Raw genomic sequence first — 24,947 nt, 5'->3', positions numbered from 1 at the left:
TGTTTGTATTCTCATAATTGTAGCTATGTCTTGTGTGAGGGATGGGAAAAAAGCCAAGTCTTTGGTAACCACAAAATAAAACACACCCAATGGAAGAAACAAAGCCTCTCACACATGGGTGGCCAGGAGTCAGAAGTGACTTTAATTCAGGACAATAGTTACAGGGGAAGGGGGCGATGATCAGGCAGCCGCAGCCTCCTTTGCAGCTTTCCTCTCTGCCAGCATCCTCTGCTTCTGCTTTGCCAAGCACTTCCTGGCAGAGTAATGGGCCCCCAGGTCATGGTCTAGGAGGGGACAGAAAGTCTCAGAAAAATGGAACTTCAATGCACAAGTTCTGTCATTACCATATCTTAAAACATGAGTTATTTTACTGTAGACAATAAACTTGGGTGGAAAATCCAGGTGAACTTGGGGCTGGGCTGGGGTGCAGGAGGGCGGCACTCACAGCGGTCCTGGAAGGCCTTGGACACTTGCTTGAACTGCTCCAACTCTGGGGCACAGTTCTGTCTGTAGCTCTCGCCCTCCCTCTGCTGACAGGCCTTCATCCTCTCCTGGATGATGTTGATGATCTCCTGGTCAACTTTGCTGAAAGCAAGGCAGTTGGGAAACAGTGATCATCCTGTACTCCTTGACCCCAAACCAAGCCCTCTGCTAAGGATCCTGATTCAGTCTTCCAACTTGGCCACCTTGTATAGGGTTCCTGAGAAGCAGCTGATGGGTTTGCACAGTAAACCTTGAGGTTCAAACTGACCTTAGGGTCTAGTGCTTTGTCTTGAAATGCCACCCTGTAGGACAGAGTGAAACTGCCCTGTTTATAGGAGCAGGCTGCCATGTCTGAAGGAGCTTAATAAACTTGGTGAAGGAAACTTTTCCATAAGCTTATTAAACCCCCCTGATATTTCTCCTGGGGACCACCTCAGCATCCCCGACTGACTGGAGGGGAGGGAGGTGCTGAGTTGCACAGGGCCAGGGGCCAGCACATACAAGTCCCTCCGCCACTGCATCTCCGCCTCGAACATGCACAGCACATCCTTCTCCTGGCACTCGGTGATGTCTGGCACGCGGCGGAACTGGCGGTGGTAGTAGTAGAATCGGTTCTTGGCGTGTTGCTGCTCAATGAAATCTGCAGAGAAGAACCCAGGGCCCAATGACCCTCATCAGCACTGCCACTGAAGACACCCACTCCCCAAATGGACCTGGCTTTTACAGTGGGCAACTTGGATTGGAAGAAGAGGTGTGGCAGGTGATAAGTCTTGGGAAGGATGGGAATACAAGGGAGGTGCACCAAGTTCCTGGGGGCTATTCTTCTGAAGCCCCCTCAGACAAGGGACTGAGGCCAGCTGGGGAGTGAACTCAGGACAGTGGCCAAGATGCCCACTGTCCTGGCACTACTGTGGTGGGAGCCTGCTACAACCTGACCACCAGTCCAGCTCTGCGACCAAGGCCACCTTTGGGCCACAGCTTCCCCAGCAGAGCCATAAGCAGCTGGACCTAATGAGATTGTGTCCCGGTATTGCACAGACTTTCGAAGACGTCACTGCAGAAGGACAGCATCCTTAGCAGAGCAGAGTCCGAAAAAAGAGGAAGACCCTCTCAACAAGATGAATTAACGCAGTGAATTCCAACAGTGAGCTCACACGGGATGGTACAGGGCCCGGCTGGGGTCATTCAGTCGCTCTGACTCACGGAACAGCAACAAGAAATCGCTACTCGAGTTGGCCCTCGGCTATACCGACTGCAGACCCTCGGGTTAGTTACAGGCAAGACCTGCCAAGGGAGGTCAAGGGAGGCACGCACATTGCTCGGATGCTGAACAGGATTCAGGGGAGCTTCTGGATTAAGAAAGACTAGGAAGAAAAGTGACCAATTTAAAAAACTCAGTAAGCCTATGGAGCTTGGTCCTGGGGATATCGTGGAGTGGGTGGTGATGGGTCAGGGGCTAACAGGATCGTCACCAGATCATCACATATGCCCCCATGTGATTTGTTAATGAAAGAACTGGTTCATTAAATGAGCAGATGAAGTGTGTGACTCAGAACTGAAGACAGAGCTGGACCCCAAACAGAGTGACCAGCTCTCTAGTGGGCTCCCCCTGGAGATGGGGGAGGACACAGGCCCACACTGAATTCAGGCAAATTACAGAACATTCAGATTGGGGGGCCTCGGCCATCACTGACCAACTATCCTGACATTCTGTGGGCACGGGTTTGTGGCCACAGTGGGGAAGTGACCCCTAGTGGGTGTCCCTCCCTCCACTGCTGATGCTCAGTGTTGTGGGGAGACTGAGGCCCAATGTGCACAAGATGGTTCTGACCTATAACCCCTGATGTTTGGGGGTGAGGTGGACCAGGAGCTAGGGGTGCAGTGGAGGAGTTTCCAGGGGGCAGGCAGTATGAGGCTCGCTTGGGGAAGGGGGCTCCTGGAAGGTGGGACCCTGAGACCAGCAAGGGAACCAAGGAGGTGAGGGGAACGGAGGATGCGCCCAAGGTACTGGGGTCCAGGGAGTGTTGGGGTGCTGGCGGGTGGAGAGGCACCGTGTCTAGGGATGTCTGGGGAGTAGGGGTCTGGGGTGCACTGGTGTCCCTGTGAAGCCCCGCGGCCCGGAGCTTTGGAAGGTAAGCCGGGGTGCAGGGCACAGTGGGTATCTGGGGGTGCACTGTGGGGGTGTTCCAGTGAGGGCCCAGGCCCAGGCGTGTGCCGGGGGCGGCAGGGGGTGTTCTGGGCAGTGAGATTGGGGTGCAGTGGTGGGGTTCCTCTGAGGCGCCATGCGGGGATGTCCGGGAGTGCCTGGGGTCCGTACCTCTCACGAGGGTCACGGGCCGGTCCACGAGGAGGTCGAAGGCCTTGGACACGTAGGTGATGGGGTTGGGCAGCGAGGTCTGAGGCGAGGGCGCCGGCGTGCGGCGCGGGGGCTCGGGGTACACGTCCTTGTCCCAGCTGTCCGGCATGGCTGCGGCGGACGGCAGGGTCAGCTCCCCGGCTTCAGTCTTGGCCTCGCTTCCGCGGCCTAGTTCGCCCGCTGCGAAGGACTCCGGGCCGGCGCGACTGCGCATTGGCGGATGGGTGGCGCGAAGCACCAAGGGACTTGTAGTCCGTGGGCCCCCGCTTTGGCCTGGTTCTGCATACGCCTAGCAACACGGGCGCCCCCCGTGGTACCTCCGAGTCGTTGCACTCGCTCCTCCGTAAGTCTCCGTTCCTAGAGCGCCTACTACGTGCTGGGCATTGGTCTGGGCACTTGGAATAAAGTAAATACAGTATTGAATGAAACAGACATATCGTGATTATGAAGTTGTTAAATGTTGTCAAGTCTGTTCTGACTCATAACAACCCTGTGTAGGATTTCCCAGGAGCTGTTGGTGGATTTGAACCGCTGACCTCATGGTTAGGAATCCAGTGCTCATCTTATAGAGCCACACCAGAAATCCATCAAGTCGGTGACTCATAGCAAGTCCACGTGTATCAGAATAGAACTGTGCCCCCCCAGCGTTTTCAGTAACTGTGACCTTTCAAAACTAATCACCAGGACTTTCTTCTGAGGTGTCTCTGGTGAACTTGTAGCTCTAACCTTTCCATTAGACATGAATATGGTAATCATTTGCATCACCCAGTGACTCCAAGATAAATATAGCCCTGAGCACATGGGGAGCACATGCTGGTAGAGCAGACACAGCAAATAAGTCAATGGATAACATGGACTGCAAGATCCCTACCCCTCCAGGAAGCCCTCCTGGATTGTACAACCCTATGTGGGCTTCTCTGTCTCTCCCTGAGCCTTCTCATGGACTGCCTGATGATCTTGCCTGGGCTGAGCAGGGGCTAGGTCTCCTACCTGGGCATCTCATATGGGTTCATATGGACATATGGGCCTCATATACATGTGAAAACTGGACAACAAATAAAGAAGCCTGAAGAATGACGGATGCCTTTGAATACTGACTATAACATGGGCTGTCAGAAGAATGAACAAACCTGTGTTGGAAGAAGTCTAGCTAGGATAGCTCCTTGTCGTTGTGAAGTGCCGTCGAGTCGGTTCCACCTCATAGTGACCCTGTATAGGGTGACTGAGGAACAACTGGTGAGTTTGAACCACTGAGCTTGCAATTCAAAGTGACCTTGTGGTCAAGTGCTTACCCTGCAGCACCACACCAGGACTCTGAGAATGTTCCTTAGAAGCATTCTAAAGTGAGAAGCTAAGTATTCTTGTTTCCTGGTGTGTCCCCCACAAACTGTGGCCCTTAAACACCCTTCAAGCCTGAAACTGATCCCATCCGTGGGGGTCACCTTCCAGCCAAACGTGAACAGTACCACCTGGGAGGAATGCAGTCCTTAGAACAGTCCTATGGGACCAAAAGGATACCATTTGCCCACAAACAAAGCCCAGGAGACAGGGACGGGAAAGGACCAACCAGGGGAAACAGTGGGAAAACCACTGTTACATCAGGAGCATTACAAACAACAGCACAAAATAAAAGGTGGAGTCATTGGAATGGAAAACTGCTTTGCTCTGTAAATGTTCACTCAAACTACAGTTTACAAAAAAGGGGTGCACTAACAATAACCTTGAAAAAAAATCAAATCACCATTAAAAAGAAGTATTCTGGGACCACAGGCATTGAAGCTGGATCACAGAGAGGGAGATACCCACCACTCACGTCCACCCCTGTTGTTTGTTTAGCCTGGGCCCACAGCCCTCAAAATAGGAACCCCTTCTGTGTCCAGAGTGAAAATTGAGCTCAGTCCTTTCAGAGAGACACCCCAACAGGGGTACCTCATCTTCCACCTGGCTAAGTTGGTCTTATCCTTCGAGGGTTCCACAGGGCAGAAAACAGGCTAACTGTGACTCAGTTTCAGGAGGAAAAGAGTCTGTCCCTCACCCCCACCCCAGGCAACAGCCACAGGAGATGATGACCCAGCTCCCCTGCCAGGAGCTAAATCTGGGGCCTGGCTGCAGGTTGTCCTGGCTCTGCCACTTGACCTCGGGCGTCTGGCGGGGAGGCCCCTTCCTGGACCTGGGGGACAGCTGCCATGGTCAGTGGGGTCAGGGTGCCGGTGGCAGGGGTGGGCTGGGCTGAGCTGGAGCTGGGGTATCCCCAGACAGGAAGAGTCCTGGGGTCTGTCGGGGGGGTATTGGAAGGGGCAGCAAGAAGACCAGCTCTGGGGTGGTTGGGCCTGAATGGGCAAGGAGACAAACCAGCTACCCATGTGGGTCTAACCGTCTAACCGTCTAACAGCCCACCTTCATCTTTGCCAAACACGCATCATGGCCCTGTTGGCTGAGCTCATGAACAGGAAAGCCATTCCAAAGACACTGCCCCTCGGCAAGCCTCCCCCTTCTGCCCTGCAGACTCATGGGAGAGGCAGTGAGACTGTTTAGGGCTTCAGTCTTCTGGGTCTGGGTTCTGGGGCCATCCACAGGGAGACCTCAGTGTTGACCTCCCTCGCCTCTTGCCCCCCAGTCCCACCGGAAGTTCTCGGCCCCTCGGCATGGGCATCTGGGCTTCCTGCCTCACAAGAGGAGCCGCCGCCACCGGGGCAAGGTGAAGACGTGGCCACGGGACGACCCCAGCCAGCCCGTGCACCTCACAGCTTTCCTGGGCTACAAGGCGGGCATGACGCACACCCTGCGTGAGGTGCACCGGCCAGGCCTCAGTACGTCACGGGGGTGGGGTGGGGGTCAGGAGCAGTGGGGGGGGGGGGGGGGGCAGCTTGACGGGGAGGGTCTCGACCTGCCCGGGGAGCATTCCAGATATTAGGAGCCAGAATCAGCTCTCAGGACCCGGGAGGGGAAACCCAGCCCAGGTAGTGCCAAGTCCCAACCATGAGAACGACCATTAGCAAGGCATAGGAAACACACCACCTTCATCTTTGCCAAATACGCATCATGGCCCACCACGGCCCCCATTTTACAAACGATCAAATTGTGGCGCAGAGCCCCTGAGAAACCTGACTGCTCAGCAAGACAGTAAGTGGAGAGGCCAAGGGGTCAAACACAGGTGTGTCATAAATAACCAGTATATGTCACACGGAAGCAGATGGCTACCTCGTTCTCCCACAGAGCTGCTGGTGGGTTTGAATTGCCAACCTTTCCTTTAACAGCTGACCCCTGATCTATCGCACTGCCAGGACCCCTCACAGTGGTGGTGGTGGTGGTGGTGTGGAGTCGCTTCTGACTCACAGAGACCCTGTATAGGGTTTCCAAATCTGTAAATCTTTATGGGAACAGAGAGCCTCATCCTTCATCTGAGGAGAGGCCGGTAGAGTCCAACTGCTGACCTTGTGGCTAGCGGCCCACGTCATACCCCGCTACGCTACCAGAGCTCCTTCAGGGCTCCTCAATATGTTGTTGTTTTAAAGTGTCGAGGAGTCGGTTCGAACTCATTGTGACTCTGTATAGGATTGCTGAGGTTTTAAATCCTCTCAGGAGCAGAAAACCTCGTCTTTCTCCCACAGAGAAGCTGATGGGCTTGAATACACAAATCTTGTGGTTTGCAGTTCAGTGCTTATCATATGGAGCCACCTGTATGTTGTAATAAGTTTTAATATAGAAATAAGTAACATATAATATATAACAGATGACAGATAAAATGGAGGGTCATCAAAAAAGAGGAAGACGCCCAGTGAGACGGACACAGTGACAGCAACGTGAGACTCGTGAGGACTGGGATCTGGGTCATTCTGATGGCCACAGGCTCGCTATGAGTGGGAACGGACTCTGCGGCACCAAACAACAACAACAACAACGTAACACATATAATGCATGATGTAATATTTCAATCCATAGGCATACTATAGAGTCCTGGTGTGGCACTGTAGGATAAACACTGCACTGCTAAATGCAAGCTTGGCAGTTCAAACCCACCAGCTGCTCCTGCGAAACCTTATACAGGGTCGCTATGAGTTGGAACCAACTCCAGGGCACACAAGCACCACTACCACAATAGTATGTTTTAGTATATAACTATCGAACATAGACTATGAAGAGGCTTCAAAAAGTTCATGGAAAAACAAGATGAAAATATCATGCAATTTTCCCACGAACTTTTGCAAACCTTGTAGATGATGTATGGACTCCGGGTGTGTTGCTCGCTGTAGGATGAGCACTGGTCTGTGAATCACAAGGTTGGCGGTTCAAACCTACCACCAGCCACTCCTTGGAAACCTCATACAGGATTGCTATGAGTCGGAACCAACTCGACAGCACTTAACACACAGGTAGTTCCCAGGTTATGAACATGCAACTTGTAGGCGGCCTGTAGTTATAAACCAACCCTGTAAAGCCCACCTTAAAAATTCAAGGTGCACACAATACTTTGTAATAGCAAATGATGGTTCCTCTGCTGTGCATCCAATGTGAGACTGTTCACTGCAGACTAGTAAGCAAGCACAAGTAAGCCCATGCTTACCTTACATATCGGGCATAACCTGCACTGTCCTGGGATCTCCTCCAGAAATCTCCAAGCGGGAGGAGGTGGAGGCAGTGACGATTGTGGAGACACCACCTCTGGTGGTGGTGGGTGTGGTGGGCTACGTGGCCACCCCTCGAGGCCTGCGGAGCTTCAAGACCATCTTCGCAGAGCATCTTAGTGATGAATGTCGGCGTCGTTTCTACAAAGACTGGTGAGGGTCCTCAGGGCTGGGTGAGGGCTCACAGGGCCAAGGGGCTGTGTGGGCCCCTTTCTCTGAGACCCCAGTCTTATGCTGGAGACATGAGGGTTGGGGGCTGAAGGAGAAGTGTCAACCATGTGTGGAACGCAGGAAGAGAGTGTGGGCATGTTGTGCATTGAAAGATGCGCAAGGAATCATTAGAGGGAAATTTGGGGGGATGTCATCATTGGTTCTAAGCTTCCCAGCAGCCACGGTGAAAAGGGAAAGAGGCCACTGATGACCTCTGTCATTAAAGAGGGTGAGGTATTCTTAGGCCTCAAATCTACCCTGGCAATGAGTCTAGAAAGAAGAAGGCTCACCCACTTTGTGATCCCTTGCAGACCCCTTTCCCTTCTCCGCCTGGAGGCTGAGGTATTTATTGCCCACCTTCTCCCTGAACTCAGTCTAGTCCTCACTTCTCCCAGGAGGTGACAAGCTTGGGCTCTGGAGTCAGAGCAGGTGTGTCACCATGGACAAGCCAGCCTCCTATTGCCCCCCATAAAACGGGGTCCTGTGTCGTAACACTGCTGTGAAGGTCAGACCAGGGATGTAAGACGCTCGTCAGAGACATGCTCAGTAAATGCCCACTGGCCTCCTTCTTGCTGTTTCTACTGTAACTCATTTGACCCTCGTCCAGAGTTTTAACTTCTGTGAACCTCAGTTTCTTTATATCGTTCCTGCCTTTCAAAGTAACCATACCACTCTTTAAAGGTGGGGTCAGGAGCTGAGGTAATGTGGGCAGGTGGGGTTGGCCTCCAGGTACCCAGCCACCAATCACTCTCAGGACCTGGGGGGTGGGGGAGGGTGCCTACCTTACAGAGGAGAAAACTGAGGGCGAGGGAGAGAGGGAGGGGCTCTGCTGAAGGATGGAGGTGAAACCAGCCGAGGGGGTCTTAGGTGAGGTCCCAGCAGTGAGGAAGAAGGAAGGGGACATTTCTTATTCCAAGACCCCTCCCTGGTTGGTTACGAGTCAGGGCAGGGCCATCTGGGAGCTGCCTGCTGGCACCTCTGAGACCCTCATGTGTGTGACGCCTCTGAGCACCCTGTGTGTGTGGCGTAGGCACAAGAGCAAGAAGAAGGCATTCACCAAGGCCTGCAAGAGGTGGCGAGACGCCAATGGCAAGAAGCAGCTCCAGAAAGACTTTGCTGCCATGAAGAAGTACTGCAAGGTCATTCGTGTCATCGTCCACACCCAGGTCAGCAAGTGACCGCCAGTCCACCTCCCACCCCACCCCCCGCTTCCAAAAGCCCTGGAAAAGGTCAGCCTAAAAATATCTGTGCCTTGGGCACCGGCCCAGAGAGTTTGCTGCCTGGTCACGTTAGGCGTGAGTGCATTCCGAGGAACTGTGGGCCATGTCCTGAATGGCCTGGGTCTCCCGCCGAAGGTCTAGTGTGTAGAGCTGGCTGCCTGTCATTGGTTCAAGTGTGTATGTGTGTCAGCGTTTGTACTTGGGGTCCGGCTCAATGTGGGTGGAAGGGAAACAACAGCCTCCCAGATTCTTCTGGAACATTTCTTGCCCATCTTCTCTAAGGGACACCTTCTCGAGTTTCCAGAGCAGACATGCACCCCCCTTCCCTAGAGTCTCCCACGTCCCCCTGATCACCACCCCTCCCCTGTTCCTTGTACCCTTACAGTTCCCAATTAACTGTGTTCTGTGTTAATGTTCATCTCCTTCCCTAGACTTCAGTTCAATGGGGGCAGAGTCCTTGGGGGCAGTAGCCCCAGCCCACACCTCGAACCTGGTATGCAGTTGTGGCTAAGTGCCATCAGGTCGGTTCCGACTCATAGTGACCCTGTATAGGGTTTCCAAGGAGCTGCTGGTGGCTTTGAACCACCAACCTTGCAATTAGCTATCCAGTGCCATACCACGACTCCTGGTATGCAGTAGACGCTCCCTCAATTCTTGTTGGTGAACCCTAGGTTTTGACCTAACTGGTCTCTGGGCTTCTCCAGTCCATCCCCACTGCCTGTGCCAGAGATGTTTACAGAAGCAATCAGATCCAGTGACAACCTGCAGTTGGAATAAGAGCCAGGGCTTGTAGGACCAGCCTGGCTTACCCTATGTCCACCTCTGACCCCATCCTGTACCACGCTCCTAGCCATCACGGGGTCTCCTTTCTGGTCCACCAACTCCCTAGGACCTTTGCACATTCTATTCTCTGCCAAGGAGCCCTGGTGAGGCAGAGGTCAAAGTATTGGCTGCCAACTATAAAGTTGACAATTGGAACCCACCAGCTATGCCCTAGCCTAGGAGAAAGATGAGGCCGTCTGCTTCTACAGAGATTGTTGTTGTTGTTGTTGTTATGTGCCGTGGAGACTGTTCTGACTCATAGTGACCCTACACAGGGTTTCCGAGGCTGTAAATCTTTATGGGAGCAGAAAGCCTCATCTTTCTCCTGTGGAACAGCTGGTAGTTTCAAACTGCTGAACTTGCAGCTCGCAGCGCTATTCGTATACCTTGGAAATGCCTTGGGGTGATTCTACTCTGTCCTGTACGATCGCCAAGAGTCAGAATCAGCTGGTTGGCAGTGGGCAGTCTCTGCTCCCAAGTCTCAGATCTGTGCCCAGTGGCTCGTTCTCAGAGGACCCCCCTCACTAATGTCCCAGTAGAGCATGTAGCCCGGTTGAAGCGTTTCCTTGGTTTCTGACTATCCTTTAACTGGACGGTTGCTCCAGGAGAGTTGGGATCTGTCCTTATTGTTCCACACTGTCTCCCAATGTCTCACATGGCCCACGGCACATAGCTGGAGCATGGGGGTGTCTGTGGGTGAATGCATGTACACAATCCAGCATGCACCACCCATTCTGAATCTGCCGGCAGCTGCAGAACCACCCTTCTGTGCCCTGACTTGTAGATGAAGCTGCTGCCCTTCAGGCAGAAGAAGGCTCACATCATGGAGGTGCAGCTGAATGGTGGCACAGTGGCCGAGAAGGTGGCCTGGGCACAGGCCCGGCTGGAGAAACAGGTGTCTGTGCAAAGTGTCTTCAGTCAGAGTGAGGTCATCGACGTCATCGCTGTCACCAAGGGCCGCGGCGTCAAAGGTAACATCGGGTAAGGGTGGTGGCTCCTGGGAAGGCTGCCTGGGGGTGGCCAGGTTGGTGACTCAGCTGCTGGCCCCTCCTGCAGGGGTCACTAGCCGGTGGCACACCAAGAAGCTGCCTCGGAAGACACACAAGGGGCTTCGTAAGGTGGCCTGCATTGGTGCCTGGCACCCTGCCCGTGTGGGCTGCTCCATCGCCCGGGCTGGCCAGAAGGGCTACCATCACCGCACAGAGCTCAATAAGAAGGTGTGTCTGCAGTATACAGCATGCTCAAAGCCCCTGACAGGTGGGGTGCATGACCTAGACACTGCCTGCCCCCCGAAATCTCTGGAGATACCCCACCAGGGTGGCTCCATAGACCCCTCCTGCCCCAGTGTGCCTTTTCTTCCACAGATCTACCGCATTGGCCGAGGGCTGCACATGGAGGAAGGGAAGCTGGTGAGGAACAATGCCTCTACCAGCTACGACGTGACTGACAAATCCATCACACCGCTGGTGAGGCAGCCAGGCCTGCTGAGGGGGCTGGGGTGGGTGGGGGCTGCTCTAGGACCCCTGTACCTGGCTGAGTACTACATGACCCAAGGACTCAGGAGGTGGCACCTGGTGGACCACTCCTCTAAGCGTTCTGCAGCAAGGCACCATTGTACAACCTCCTGGGTGGGTAGCCACTCCGTGCTCTGACATCAAGGTTACGGCTACACCTGTGGCCCTGATATCAGAACGCTTGGGCCCAAACGCCACATCCAGCATGCACCGGCTCAGGACTTACAGCCAGCTGTCTATTTCCCGTTTCATACAATGCAGATCTTTAAATGAGATTCATACCTAGAGGCAGCTTTGAGGAGTGGGGACCTAACAAGCATCTGGGGGTGTCACCTCCAGCTCTGGGAATCCTTGCAGGGGCTATTTCCAATCAGGGTGGTGTTCCCCCACCCCACTTCAGCAGCCTGTTTCCCAGTCCTGGCCCCTGACCCAGTCTCCCCCACAGGGTGGCTTCCCCCACTACGGGGCGGTCAACAATGACTTTGTCATGCTCAAGGGCTGCATTGCTGGCACCAAGAAGAGGGTCATCACACTGAGGAAGGTGGGCTGGGGAGTGGGTGTCATGGAGGGGGATCAATAGGAGGTAGGGGTAGAATGAGGAGGGTTCTGGAAGGAGCTTGTTGGGTGGAACTTCTGGGGATGGGGAACAATGGGAGCAAAGACAGGGACTGGGCGTGACAGGTGGGGTCTTGGCCTCAACACTCCCCTCTCCCACGGGTCTCCAGTCCCTCCTGGTACACCACAGTCGCAGGGCCCTGGAGAGCATTGAGCTCAAGTTCATCGACACCACCTCAAAGTTTGGCTACGGCCGCTTCCAGACAGCCCAGGAGAAGAGGGCATTCATGGTGAGTCAGCCTGGCCCAGGATGTCTGCAGTCCCCACCTTCCCCTATCTCATATGAGGGTGGCAGTGCATCCCTGCCCTCATATACAGGACGGGGGTGCTTTCCGGGTGGAGTCCTGAAAGTGGACGCTTGCTAGAGGTTAGGGGACGGGTCCGCCATGGGTGAATGTGGTGGTTGTTGGGATTGCATCCTCAGGCAGACCCCTGTGACAAACTCTCCTCTTGCTCCCCCGCCCTAGGGCCCCCAGAAGAAACATTTGGAGAAGGAAAAGCCCGAGACCTCGGGAGATCTGTAGGCGGTATCCCCACTTGTCTAATAAAGTCTTGTGGCAACTCTTCCCGCGGTGTCTCGGGAGTGGGGGAGCAGAGAGGTCGCAGCGAACAGTAGCCGGGGGCTCAAGGTCGACGGCACTCCCCTCCCGCCCCCGGCGTCCGAGGAGGGGCAGGGTGTCTGGGGCGAACGGGGCGGAATCCCACAGAGGGAGAGCAGACAGTCCGCAGGGGACGGGCCTCGGAGAAATGGCCTAGGAGTGGCCCTCAGGTACCACTGTCGCCTATGGGCAGGGCCTGCTGGGATGAAGACTAGGACAGGTCCTTGTGAGGGGGCGTGGCCCCTTGAGACGGAAGCCGAAATCTGCATTCCAGGGAGAGATTGGTTCAGGGCAGAAGGCGGGGCCTTGGGAGGCGGAGCGGAACTTAGGAAGGGATGGTTCTTAGATGTGATTGGTCCCTGGATAGGGCGGGGCCTGTAGGCGCGCGGGGCGGGGCGGCGGCGCGGATCTGTGCGGTAGTGGAGTAGGTGGCTTCTGAGCAGGCTACGCGGCGTTCGCGCTGCGGGGACGGCGACGCCATGTCTTTCTGCAGCTTCTTTGGAGGAGAGGTTTTCCAGAACCATTTTGAACCGGGTACGGCATGCAGCTCCCTCCTGGGAGGGCAGCGGGGTGGGAACAGCGCCGGAGAGGGCGTCGATGCCCTCAACTCTTGTGTAACCCAGGGGCTGGGGTCAGGCTAGCTAAGCCGCCGGGGAGCAGCGAACGTGGGTAAGGGAATCTCAGAAGAAGGAATCTGAAAGAGGGAACGGGGCATTAGAGGGCGGGGTCGCAGCCCCAGAAACCGGGGTGACAGGATAGTGCCTGGCAGGGAGGAGGGCGTTGGGGAATGGGACTGGGATCCGGGCCAGGGTCGGGACTAAAGGAAAGCGGGGTGCACAGGTTCAGTGGAGGGCTTGTCCAGAGTCCCCTGGGCGGGGCTGCCCCCAGATGTTATTCTGGCTCTCACCTTCCTCATTCTGGTGTGAAAGTCCACGGGCACAGAATGTCCTGTTGTTTCCCATGTGCCAACCTGTGGCCTCCTCCACCTTCTCATTGGGTAGTCTGGAGTGGCCCCCTTGGCTCTGCTCCCAGTCCTGCCCTTGTGGGTTTGAAGTTTGCTGGACAGCTCTGCAAAGGCGCAGTTCTCTGCCCTGGTTCTAGGCTGCTAGAGTTCTTGGTGTGTACCTTGCTGGGGCAGGCCTGCCTTGTAAATGGACTAATTTGGTAAACACACGGGGCCCCAGTCTAGACCAGCACAACCAGCCTAGCTGAGGCTGCACCTCCATTGAATGAAACATCTGGCACAGCTGTGATGCCAGCTGGGACAAGCCCCTCTGAGACCCTAGGACCGTGGGACTTCGATGCCCTCAGGTAGCTCAGCCAAATCAGAAGCTAACTCCCACATACCTTCTGCCCTTCCTCTTTGCTTTCTCCAGAAGTTCTTGGCAAATGCTAGGAAGTTCAGATACCCTAAACTGTGGGTTGGGTAGTGCTTCCGAGCCCCTGGAGAGGAAGGCCCTATGTAGTTTCCTGTTTTTGGACTTTCAACACTTTCGTAAATCAGTTTGGCAACTCCCCAGTCATCCAAAGTGACCTGGGGATGGGTTGAAATGAGTCCACCTTGTCACCGTTTCTATCCATCTTCCTGGGCTCTCTGTCTGTCCCAGGACCATTCTGCCTGGAGAGCAGGTAGGTGGGTGGGTTAGTGGGCTTCAGGGGTCATGTGGGAAGAGGAGGGGTCCAAAGGGAGATGCTGAGTCAGTGTGCCCATGTGAGGACCTGTGTCCTCATTGGGTCAGTGCCCTCATCCGCCTTCCTCGGTTCCTTCCTGGTTGCACATGTCCCATCCTCAGCTTCCTCTTCTGTAGAATGGAGTTGGTAACAGACCTTCCCGGAGCCCTGGTGGTGCAGTGGTTAAGCATTGTACTGCTAACCACAAGGTCAGAGGTTGAATCCCACCAGTCACTCTTCAGGGGAAAGGTGTTGCTGTCTGCTCCCGCCAAGATTCACAGTCTCAGAAACCTTAAGGGGCACCTCTGCTTTGCCTTATAAGGTCTCTGAGTCGGACAGCAGTGGTGCGATTTAATGACTCCTCACCAGCTAGAGGGAGAATTCAGGAGATCCGAGTGCCTGGTATATATGGAGGATCAATCACTGCCAGCTTGGCTTTGGTGTAACCTCTGTGCAGGGTCCATGGGTGGGGATGTGGGGAGGGTCTTGAAATGGTTGCTGCGCTGTCTTCGCCTGGCTGGAGCTTGACACCTCTTCTTTTGCCTCCTGCCCCCAGGTGTCTATGTGTGTGCCAAGTGCGGCTATGAGCTGTTCTCCAGCCGCTCAAAGTTTGAGCACTCGTCCCCTTGGCCGGCATTCACTGAGACCATCCACTCTGACAGTGTGGCCAAGCGTCCGGAGCACAATCGGCCTGAAGCCTTAAAGGTGGGTGCATCCCGCAGCGCTAGGGGCTCCACTGCCTCCCTGAACTATAGGGGGAGCCGGGGACCTGGTGTGAACACAGGAAACGCTCCATCATTCCTGGTTCCGTGGCCATGGATGTGTAGCTGGAGAAAATACTGCTGCTGCTGGTCCCCATGGGCCATTACGGCAGCTGCACTCTGGGGGCCGGGAGCTCACGTGGCTGTGCTGTGCTCTTCGCAGGTATCCTGTGGTCGATGTGGCAATGGGCTGGGCCATGAGTTCCTCAACGATGGCCCCAAGCGGGGACAGTCCCGATTCTGAATATTTAGCAGCTCGCTGAAGTTCATCTCTAAAGGTAACCGTGTCTTCCCACTTCTGGGCAATGGCCTGCTGAACGTTTTGGGGGGCCTGGGGCTGGGAAGCATACTGTTTGTTCTCCATCCATATCACACTGCCCAGGGTCACCCTGAGAGATAGAAACGAGGAGTGTTGATGTCCAGCCTCCTTTGATCAGTTGATCGCGTGTGTCCCAGAAAGAGGCATCCAAGGACGGCTGTGGCCAACGACCATTCTGGAAGCCTGAATTTTACCAGGAGTGGGCAGTTAAGTGGGTAGAAGTTGAGGGCCTAGCTGTGGCCTTGAACTTGCTTCTCACCCTGTTTGCCCTTCCTCCTATAACAAGTGGACCAGGCGGTTGGAGATGAAGACTAGCAAAGCCGGGCAAGGGCCTTGCACGTATCAGCCACTTAGTGACCACCTGCTCTAGTTGGCAGTATTTTTACTGTGACTTCTTGGTGTCCGGGGAGCTGCATTTCATTTCTGGGCCTGTCTGAACTCTGCCGAGCCATCCGATTACTTCTGTGGAGCTTCCATGACCTTAAAAACCTAAACCTGCTACCACTGAGTTGATTCTGACTCACAGCGACCCTGTAGGACAGAACAGAACTGTCATGTGGGGTTTCCAAGGCTGTAAACCTTACGGAAGCAGGCTGGTTCATCTTTCTCTTATGGAACAGCCGGTGGGTTTGAACCGCCCACAGTTTGGCTTGTAGTCAAGTGCTTTCACCACTGTGCCACCAATACTTCTTTAACCCCCCAAACCAAATCCAATGCCCGCAGTGGATTGCAGCTCACAGTGAGCCAGGACACGGTAGACCTGCCCTGTAGAGTTTCCAGAAAATCTTTATAGGAGCAGAAGCCATGTGGAGTGGCTGGTGGGATCAAACGGCCAACCTTTTGGCTAGCAGCTAAGTACTTAACCACTGCACCACTAGGGATCTTTTCCCATCACATCAACCCTCCCATGTCCTTGCCATCCAACTGCAGGCTCACTGTGTTCGGGACCCCTCAGGCTTTGTCATTCTGATCCCCACTTAGTTTTCTCCTCTGTAGAATGGGTTGTATCGTCCTCCCTGCTTGCCCTCGTTGTGGTGGGATAAGTGGGTGTGTATGTAAGGACCTCACACACTTTTGTTGTCTTGTTGTTGTTGTTACTTGTCTGTGTGGAAGACAAGATTCTGGACTCAGTGGCGTACACAGAGCTCTCCAAGTTGGGCATCTGGGCCTCTCCACTTGCCCTGGCCCGTGGGCTGTCGGAGTAGGCCAGCCTAGGGGAGAGACTCTGAGGTAGGTTTCTCTGCTCTCCCTCTTCTTTTTCAGGTCAAGAATCTTCTGCCACCCAGGGGAAGTAAGCGAGCAACCCGCACCCTCCAAATCGCCACCCCTTGCTGAAAGTTGAGCCCGCTGACATTCAGACAGGGAGAGAGGGATGGGGCAGGGACTGAGGCTGGCACATCAGGGACACAGCAGGTGCTTCCTGATTGGCCCACACTCCTCTTTGCCAGGACAGGACCAATAGGCTGAGTGGGTGACTCATCTTGGCCTCGGAATCTCGAGGCCAGGATTGTGGGCTTAGAGCATCTTGAAAGCCGTTGCACCCCCAGCTTCTCTCCTCAGCCTGGCTTCCCCTCCCTGCCTGTCTGGGCTCATTCCTGGGGCAGAGGGCTCTGGCCTTCGCCAAGGCCTTACTAAGCCCTCCCGCCCCAAGCTTTGTAAGTGGACACAATGCCAGCAAAGCCGTCCTGGCCGGCTGCTCCAGCCTTGCTCACTACATGATTCGCTCTGGTCAAACCCTTCCAGGCCCACCAGGGCGCTGATGGTTCGTGACTCGCTGGGGCATCAGGCCAACAGCACAGCCCCTCATCTCTGTAGGAGAGGTGCACCCCTAAACTCCAGGTCTCGGTCTGTGGGATGCCATGACCTCTGACCAGCCCTAGTCATCCACACCTGCCAAGTCCCTCCCCCAGAGACTCCAACCGTGCCTTAATGTGTGCGCTCCAGTGGTCCTGCCATCCCATTCAGGACATGCTGGAGGCCCTTCCTTCTTGAGTCCTTTCTGGAGGAATAATGTGAAAAATCAATAAACCAAGGACACCCAGGCCCGCAGACGCCAGGCCACACTGCAGTTACTTCATTTCTTCCTCAGATATTTCTCAAGCAGCCGCTTGATGCTAGGTCCCATGCTCGCTGATGGGGACACAGCCAGGAGCAAGATGCAATTAGGGTCCATCCCTGGAGGGGCTGTGTCTTCCTTGGGGAGACAGAATGGACGAGACCAATGTTCTAAGTTGGTCCAGGTGCTGGGGTGGATGGGCATTGGGAGGGGTCAGCATTGACAGCACTTAGAGGAGTCCTGTCCAGGGGGGCTTCCTTCATATGCTGGGTCTCCCTAGTTTGGAAAATGTCTCCACCTTCGCCCAGCCAGGGGTCAGCAGTGCCTGTGGCTGCTGGGAAGTCTGTCTGGGGCTCAGCAGCCCTATGTCCCCCAATTCCAACGCCTGCCTATTCCTTGTCTTCCTTCTCATGCTCCTCAAATGGAACCTGGTTTTGGGGCTGCCATAGTCAACGCTGCCCCGATGGGCCTCAGGTGCCATCCCAGCCTGGCCTTGCTCAGAAGTGGCCCCCTTGCAGGCGAGCAGGAAGTTAGTATCAGTGTGTCCCCGCAAGGGGGACAATTTTTGCAGGCGCACACTGTGTCTTGACAGTCACCTGAATGCAGCTGGTACACGCTTGCAGGAAAGGCAGCTGAGAAGTGGGTGACCTGTCTGAGTCCACACAGCTGGGAAGATGGGGAGAAGCAGCCCTGAGTGCCTTGTTGGGGACCCCTCTCCCACCTACCCTCTTCTACTATTTTTTTCAAACCCCAAATGGGAAACCCCAGCTCTGGGAAGGCCTTGGTCACCTTTGATCCTGGCCTGGACAGGTTGGACCCACCCAGCAGTCCCGAGGGAGACAGACCTGGGAGTCAGCTGCAGTGATTACAGCCAAGAAAACTCTATAGAGCGGCTCTAGTCTGCCACACACGGGGTCACCATGAGCTGGAGAGAACTCAGTCGATAACATAATGACTGGGACAGTGGACACATTCCGGGGGCAGAGGCTAGCTGGCTGAGTAGGCATCCTGAAGGTAGCACCTCTCCTCACAGCATCTTTGTGGATCAGCGTGTTCCGGAGAGAAAATGTGGCTAAGAAAATGTGGCACCTTTGGGGCCCCTTCTCCAGGCTCAGACCCCTTAGTGGGGTATGTTTAAGGAAACTTTTTGCTAGAGCCCCGGTGGGCTTTTAGGAGGGTGCAGGAGGCAGGAGAACTGTGTACCCCAGATGCCTCCAACTCATTTGCACATCTATGTTAATGAGGGGTAAGGGTGGACCAGGGAGGTTCAGTGGGGCTGGCAAGTGATGCCTGTAGGGATGGGGAAAGTGGGCCAGTGGACCCTGAGTCCTTGCATGGGCTGCTGGGATGGGCATTGTCTGCAGGGGCCACTGAGATGCCTGGGTGGGGCTGGCATTCCCAGTTCCTAGAGTGTTTCACAGAGTCCTCGGGTGGTGCTGTACAGTAAACACGACTGTTAACCACAAGGTCGGTGGTTCAAACCCACCAGCAGCTCCTCGGAAACCCTATACAGAGTCACTATGACTCAGCACTTTACAACAATCGTGTTCGCTGTAATCATCCTTACCTCTGGATATTGTGAAACAAGAGACTAGGGCTAGCCTCCTCACCTTCCCTGCCAGCTGGAGCCTTCGAGGTGAAGCCTCTAGAGCTGAGTCGGGTCAGGCAGGAAGAAGAAACCTATGTCTGGGGTGTCCTGGAGCCTAGCACGAGCTTCCCCACCCAGGGCAGCGCTCATAAACGTCTGCAGCTGAGTGCATGGATGATACTTTAGACTTCTGCTTACTGATGCTTTCCGGCCCACTGGTTGCAAGTACTACGAGTGGGAGCCGTGACTCTGAACAGGGGTGTGGCCTGCAGTCAGGTCCCAGGAAGCTCCTGACCATGTGCCTGGGTAGGGCAGACAAGAAGGAAGGGTTGTCCAAAGAGTTGGCGAAGGGCACTGCCAAGCCAGATCGAGGTCATCACTGTGTACCCTCTCTCATATGTAGCCTGGTAGGAGGCTTAGCGGTACCACCCCATCGGAGACCACACATCAAGGCCATGCGCTGTACAGACCGGTAGAGGGCGCACTCGCTCCGCGCTGCCAGTACGTCGGGCTGGGGAGGTCTCACTGCGCCGGAGCGCAGTAGCCGCTCCACTCAGAACCCCGGGGTCCCAGCGCCCGGCCCAGGTAACACGGTCACCGCTCCAGAGATACCGAATGGCCTGCGCGGGCGCCCCCAGCCCCCTCGTCCACGCCTCCTCAACATTCAGTCCCCATGGGGATAGGGGCAGAGGTTTCCATGAGCCAGAAGGTGTGGGGACCAACAGGGGGTACTACTTTTGCTGAGCTTCGGCAGAGTGTTGGGTGTAGGGAGAGCAGCCTGGCCCCGGGGTGTCTCTTCCTGGGTCAGCCGGAGCGGTGTTAGGCCTGGAGGCAGACGTATGAAGAAGGGTGGAGGTCGGATGCCCCTGTCCAGCTGTCCAGGTCAGTGAGCAAGATCCACTTGGACTGATGTCCTGCTGTCTCCCTGGACCTGGCCCAGCCCCAAGGACTATAGGTCTTAGGGCTCTAGCTCCTAGCATCGCTCCCCTGTGATCTCTCCCCCATATACAGGTGTCCCGTATTCTAAATTGGGTTGGCCCAATTGTGGGGGCAGGGAGGGAGTTGGGAGGGGTTCGTATCAAAAAGCACTGAGGAGCCTCATTCAGGAGGGGCTTTCTGCGTGTGCCTTCTCCATCCCTGAGTTTTGCAAAATAGTGAGCAGATAGGAAGGAATTCCCCTGAGTGGTTCCCACAGCTCTGCCGCTGACCGTAGCCGACCCCAACTCTCCAAGCTGGCTTTGCTACTCCATAAACGGACAACGTTATTTATCATAATTATGCGGGTTTATTGCCAACACCCCTGCACCCAGCCCTATGGGCAAACCACACTCGATTCTAGAAACATGTCCTGTGTTGCTGCCATCTTCGCATTTGCGGTTCCTTGTTCCATCTTTCTCATCTTTCTCCAGAATCTTACTAGAAACCATTCCTGGTGGCTTGCCCAGTGGCTCTCTCCTACTCCACTCCAACCACGGGGGGCCTTTCTACTGAGGGACTACGGTTCTCTGCACGTCTCATCTGTCCCAGAGCTTCCCAAAGCTGGCACCCACATCCTTTCATTCCATTTCCCATGGAGAATATGGGGCCCATGGGAGGCCCACATACAGTGACATCAAATGAATGCACGCCCAATATTTCGACTGCATTGCGAGCTACTCACTTCCTTTTCTGGGTACACAACCTCAAGATGGCTGATGTAGGACTCACATGTTCACACGTGTGTGTGTGTGTGTGTGTGTGTGGTACGGATGGGGGTGTAGAGGACTCTGGGGCCATTTATCCTGGTTTGGGGTGTTCCAGCTTGGTCTCAGGTGACTGAGTGGAGAAGACACACTGGGTGGTGAGGTTGTAGGGGTGGGGGGTGGCAGACGGAAGGGGAGATTTCTGGGTACTACCGGCAGTGTCCATATCTTTCCCTCCAGGTCTCAGGTCCCAGGCCCTCACTCCCCCAGCGCATGTCTCCAGAAATTGCTGCTTGTAAAACCCTCGAGATTATGCATGGTTTAGACCCTGGTTTCATGTCTCACCATGTTTCATCTCCAGCTAGGATGTTTACAAGCTGCTCTGGGCTTCAAAGGGCTGGTGGCTGCTCTAAGAAGAGAAGGGGCAGGGCAGCAGGGCCAGGTGAGGTCGACCTGAGGTGGAGTCAGCTTGTTGGCTCTGAGCTTCCCTTCCATTCTGGACTACAGTAGCCACTTGGTCCCACAGTGTGTGATGGCTGGGGGTGACCCTCCCTGACAGTAAATCTCTGGTCAGCCCACAAACTCTGTTCTTTCTCAGGCCCAGCTGATTTCTGGGAACAAACCCCAGGTTCTGGGAAGCCCTGATGACTGGTCATCTGTGTCCAGGAACAGCCTTGTCTCGAAGGAAGCCCCCCAGAGAGGTGGGTGCTCCTGTCATCTTTGTCTTATAAAGCAGGCAAGTGAGGTCCAGAGAGGCAGTGTATCTTCCCAGGGCTCCCCTAGGAGGGTTAGAGCTGGCCTTGACTCAGGCCGGGAATATGCCACAACACAATGGGCACTGCACTGGGCTGTGTCCCCTCCCAGGGGAGCTCAGAGCTGGGCTGAGGAGGGGGGCTTTCTCAAGGGCCCCTCCCTGGATGGAATCACATCTTCCTTATGCTCTGTGGACCCCAGCATCCTAAGTGGAAAAACCACAGAAATCAAGGACAGCTGGGCCACCCTCTGGCGGCAGTCCCCTTCCCTTGCCCCCCTTGTGGCTCCGGAATCCCAAGCGCTAGCGGGAGTAGGTCTGGGGGTTGGGGGGGGGGGATGTAAGGGCGTGGTTTTGGGGGCGGGACTTCCTGGAGGCCCCACATGTGTGAAATTTGCCCCAGCTGTCCCTCACGGAGGAAAGAACCCCTTGGCGAAGTCCTTAATCACTCTGCAGAGTGGGCTAGTGCTTAAGAGTCCGGGGAGGGGGTAGCAGGGGAGAGAGGAGGGGCCCACACACAGACTCGATCAGACACACGCACGCACGTGCAGGCGCGCGCTCACACAGACACTCACTAAAGAGATATGGACGCCCTCTGCTGGTAAGGCGTGGAACAGCACCAGGTAACATCTCACCTGGTCCTTGGCCCCTGTGGCGCTCACATCAAAGATCAACCACAAATAAATAACACGGTCTGTGAAAGGGTCATATAAGGCGCCCCGGTATAGCCTGGGGCGGGTCATGGTACTGGGACGCCATGTTAAGTCCTCCTACAGTGACCTTTCTACCTCCCATGACCTCCCCTTACTGTTGTCCCCTCCTGCTCAGACTCTCTTTGGCATCTCCCTCAGGGACAGTGTTTACCCGGCTGTCGTTGTAACCTACAATGTGACAGCTTGCATGTTGCTGTGATGCTGGAAGATGGCACAACCTTGCTTGCTGTAAGTGAGGAGGAATTGATGCATTTACTGATGAAGATCAAGGACAACGTAAAGAAAAAAAAATCTTCACAACTGGACCAACAAACAACACCATGAGAAATGAGAAAAGATTGAAGCTGTCAAGGATTTTGTTTTCCTTGGACCCACAATCTACATCCATGGAAGCAGCACTTAAGAAATTAAATGACATATTAGGCAAGTCTGCTGCAAAAGATCTCTTTCAAAGTGTTCAAAAGCAAAGATGTCACTTTGAGGAGTTAGGTGCACCTGATCCCAGCCGTGGGATTTTAAATCACATCATCTGCATGTGAAAACTGGACAGTGATTAGGGAAGACTGAGGAAGAACTGATGCATTTGAATTATGGTGTTGGTGGAGAATCTTAGACATACTATGGACTCCCAGAGAACAAACAAGTCTGTATTTCTGTAAGAAGTATAGCCAGAATGCTCCTTTTTTTTTTTTTTTCTTTCTTTCTTTTTTTCTCTCTCCCCAGAATGCTCCTTTGCAGGAAGGATGGCAAGAATTCATCTCACCGACTTTGGACGTGTTATCATAAGGGACCAGTCCCTGGAGAAGGACATCATGGTGAATAGAGTCAGTAAAATGGAGGAGACCCCCAACAAATGGATGGACACAGTGATTGTGCCAACAGGCTCACTCCTCCGGATTGTGAGGACAGCAGAGGAGTGGGTACTGTTTTCTTCTGTTGCACATGGGTTGCTTTGAATTGTAACCAATTCAACACCACCTAATAGCAACTGGGTTCCAGGCTCTGTGCTAGATGATAATCTCCCCATGTCTGCCATCCAAGGAGCCCCACAGATTTACACCTAGATCTCACCTGTTAGCCAAAGGGTGAGTGGGACAGTTGGGGGCTCAACTCCCAAACTCCCCAAGCTGACTCCTCCTTCCTGGTCCTTACAACACACCCCCTCTCCAGCTCTACTCCAACCTCTCCCCACTCCCTAATGTGTTTTTGTGGTAAATTCCTCCTGGACAGTTCTTTGTCTCTCAACTAGGTGGGGGAACTAAAGAAAGGCATTCCTTGAAGGGGAACGGCCTGAGCAAAGGCTAGGAGGTCAAGAGAGCCCAGAGCTGCTGGCCAGGGAAGTAAGGGGGTGATGGACACTGGATCTTGGGACCCTGAATGGTGGCTGCTGGGTCCTGGTACTGCAGGGTGGGGCATGCCCCTCTCTGGATGCCTCTGAGGAGGAGCAACCCATCGGGAATAAACCCCATCGTAAGCTAGACCAGAAGAAGAACTTCCTGTGACCTGACATGTCCCAGCATGCTGTGAAGACAGTGCTGGGCCAACAAGCCGCCCACATGGCTCTGGGTGGAGGCTTGCCCTGACAAGCAGGAGTAGCGCTGGTGTCTGGGACCCAGGTTGGGGGTCTAGGTCAGTGGCCTTTTCCCCTTTGGCTCTGAGTGGCCTCTCAGAGGGCAAGTCTGTCTGGGTGGGAGCTCTGGAAATGTGTGTGAGTCACAGAGGTTCCCCAGTCCTCAGGGGAACCAGGATGCTGGGACATGTCCTTGGGCCTAGTAACAAGTGTGAGCAGAGCCCAGGGCAGGCATCTGCTGGGGCAGGGGCAGAGGAAAGACGGAGGACACTCTCCCCAAGCCTGGCTCCCTCCCACTGACCGCCAAGGTTGCTGAGCCTGGGGGTGTGTGAAATTCCAGAGGGAGTGTCCAGCCAACCCAATAGGGGCTTAACCCAGAGCTCTGTGGCTCGCTGCTCCTCAGAGGGCTGGACAGACAAAGGGCTCCTCCTTCAGTGGAGAGACACTTTGTCAGAGCCCCAAGTGGGTCACTGATGCCCTAGGGGAATGGCAGGCAGGTGGTGTGTCCCATGCTAGAAAGGCTCAGGAGTCCTCAGGCTGGCTTTTAGCTCACGCACTGGGCCCCTCTAAGAGCTTCCGTTTCCACATCTCTGAAATGATACTTGGTTAGCTCTCTTAACTTTTCAGGCATATAGGAGCTTGTAGCGCTGTGGACTAACGCACTGGGCTGTAAAGTCGGTTTGAACCACAAGGTCGGTGGTTCAAGCTCACCAGACGCTCCTCGGAAACCCCATATAGGGTCGCTATGGGTAAAACCGACCCTCGCTATGGGTCGGACGGACTCGATGGCACTTAACAACGACAGGGGCGGACACATGGCGGGGCGGCCCTCCCTGGGATTGTAGGACACATCATCATCTTCATCCTGAGATATCCCAGATGTCTCCGGAAATTCCCGGCGCGCTAAGGTGCCGGGCGGACTTGATTCTATCTTAGCAGCCCGTGCGCCTGGGGTCCAGGCCTCTTTGGCCCAAGGCTGCCCAGCGCACCTGCCGCCCCGCCTCCGTTCCAAAGGGGCGGGGATTACCTTTTAAGACGGACACTTCCACGGCTTTGCGTCAGGGTGAAGACTCCATGTGGAGTCCGAGAGGGTGCGTCCCGGTACCTCTGCACCCGCGGGTCCTAGGCGTGGAGGTGGCCTCGGTGGGGGCCGGGGGAGGGGCGTCAGAGGGCGAGACGTTTAGACCCCGCCCCGGCCCCGCCCCGAGCCCGCTCCCAGGCTGCGGCCAGACAGCGGAGCAGAAGCTTGGGCTGCCGCGGGTTAAGCGCTACGCTACCGCGATGCGCGCCCGTCTGCAGCCCCCGCTCCCAGGTCAGGGCGCCGCGCAATCCCATGGCCGGTAGCGGCGGCCGGGCCGGCGGGGTCGGGGGCGCAGGGGCCGGGTCGGGGGC

The 24,947-nt window shown here is 55.1% G+C and overlaps 4 protein-coding genes across 4 annotated transcripts in view; 3 read left to right on the top strand and 1 right to left on the bottom strand.

Moving 5' to 3' along the window:
- Positions 1-180: 180 nt before the first annotated feature.
- On the bottom strand, positions 181-2,948 carry NDUFB10 (NADH dehydrogenase (ubiquinone) 1 beta subcomplex, 10, 22kDa). The gene is made up of 4 exons (XM_006873866.1): positions 2,801-2,948; positions 985-1,123; positions 446-585; positions 181-284 (listed from the first exon to the last, which is right to left on the bottom strand). The coding sequence occupies exons 1-4, from the start codon at positions 2,946-2,948 to the stop codon at positions 181-183; spliced, it is 531 nt and encodes a 176-aa protein (XP_006873928.1).
- A 2,019-nt stretch (positions 2,949-4,967) lies between these two features.
- Positions 4,968-12,369, top strand: RPL3L (ribosomal protein L3-like). Its single transcript, XM_006873864.1, has 10 exons — positions 4,968-5,028; positions 5,457-5,649; positions 7,449-7,617; positions 8,705-8,840; positions 10,501-10,687; positions 10,773-10,933; positions 11,081-11,182; positions 11,676-11,771; positions 11,956-12,075; positions 12,313-12,369. The coding sequence occupies exons 1-10, from the start codon at positions 5,026-5,028 to the stop codon at positions 12,367-12,369; spliced, it is 1,224 nt and encodes a 407-aa protein (XP_006873926.1). The 5' UTR covers positions 4,968-5,025.
- Positions 12,370-12,923: 554 nt separating this feature from the next.
- On the top strand, positions 12,924-16,490 carry MSRB1 (methionine sulfoxide reductase B1). Its single transcript, XM_006878299.1, is given in 4 exon segments — positions 12,924-12,978; positions 14,672-14,820; positions 15,040-15,154; positions 16,459-16,490. Coding segments are annotated over 4 exon segments (351 nt in total).
- Positions 16,491-24,629: 8,139 nt separating this feature from the next.
- HS3ST6 (heparan sulfate (glucosamine) 3-O-sulfotransferase 6) overlaps positions 24,630-24,947 on the top strand; it is a 7,115-nt gene continuing 6,797 nt past the window's right edge. The window contains exon 1 of the mRNA XM_006873951.1: positions 24,630-24,867. Coding sequence (XP_006874013.1) covers positions 24,630-24,867 — 238 coding nt within the window. The remainder of the gene's footprint in view (positions 24,868-24,947) is intronic.

The sequence above is a fragment of the Chrysochloris asiatica genome, unplaced genomic scaffold (genome assembly GCF_000296735.1).
Source record: "Chrysochloris asiatica unplaced genomic scaffold, ChrAsi1.0 scaffold00257, whole genome shotgun sequence".
NCBI classification, from domain to species: domain Eukaryota; kingdom Metazoa; phylum Chordata; class Mammalia; order Afrosoricida; family Chrysochloridae; genus Chrysochloris; species Chrysochloris asiatica.
This window is presented reverse-complemented; position numbering and strand designations above follow the sequence as displayed.

What these genes read in the sequence shown, in the direction of transcription:
- NDUFB10 (XM_006873866.1), bottom strand. Translation starts at nt 2,948, where the DNA reads ATGCCGGACAGCTGGGACAAGGACGTGTACCCCGAGCCCCCGCGCCGC. An exon ending in ATGCAGTGGCGGAGGGACTT is followed by an intron (nt 586 to 984) that starts GTATGTGCTGGC and finishes CCTTGCTTTCAG; the next exon opens with CAAAGTTGACCAGGAGATCA. An exon ending in CAAGGCCTTCCAGGACCGCT is followed by an intron (nt 285 to 445) that starts GTGAGTGCCGCC and finishes GTCCCCTCCTAG; the next exon opens with ACCATGACCTGGGGGCCCAT.
- RPL3L (XM_006873864.1), top strand. An exon ending in GTGTCATCGTCCACACCCAG is followed by an intron (nt 8,841 to 10,500) that starts GTCAGCAAGTGA and finishes CCTGACTTGTAG; the next exon opens with ATGAAGCTGCTGCCCTTCAG. An exon ending in CAAGGGCCGCGGCGTCAAAG is followed by an intron (nt 10,688 to 10,772) that starts GTAACATCGGGT and finishes CCCCTCCTGCAG; the next exon opens with GGGTCACTAGCCGGTGGCAC.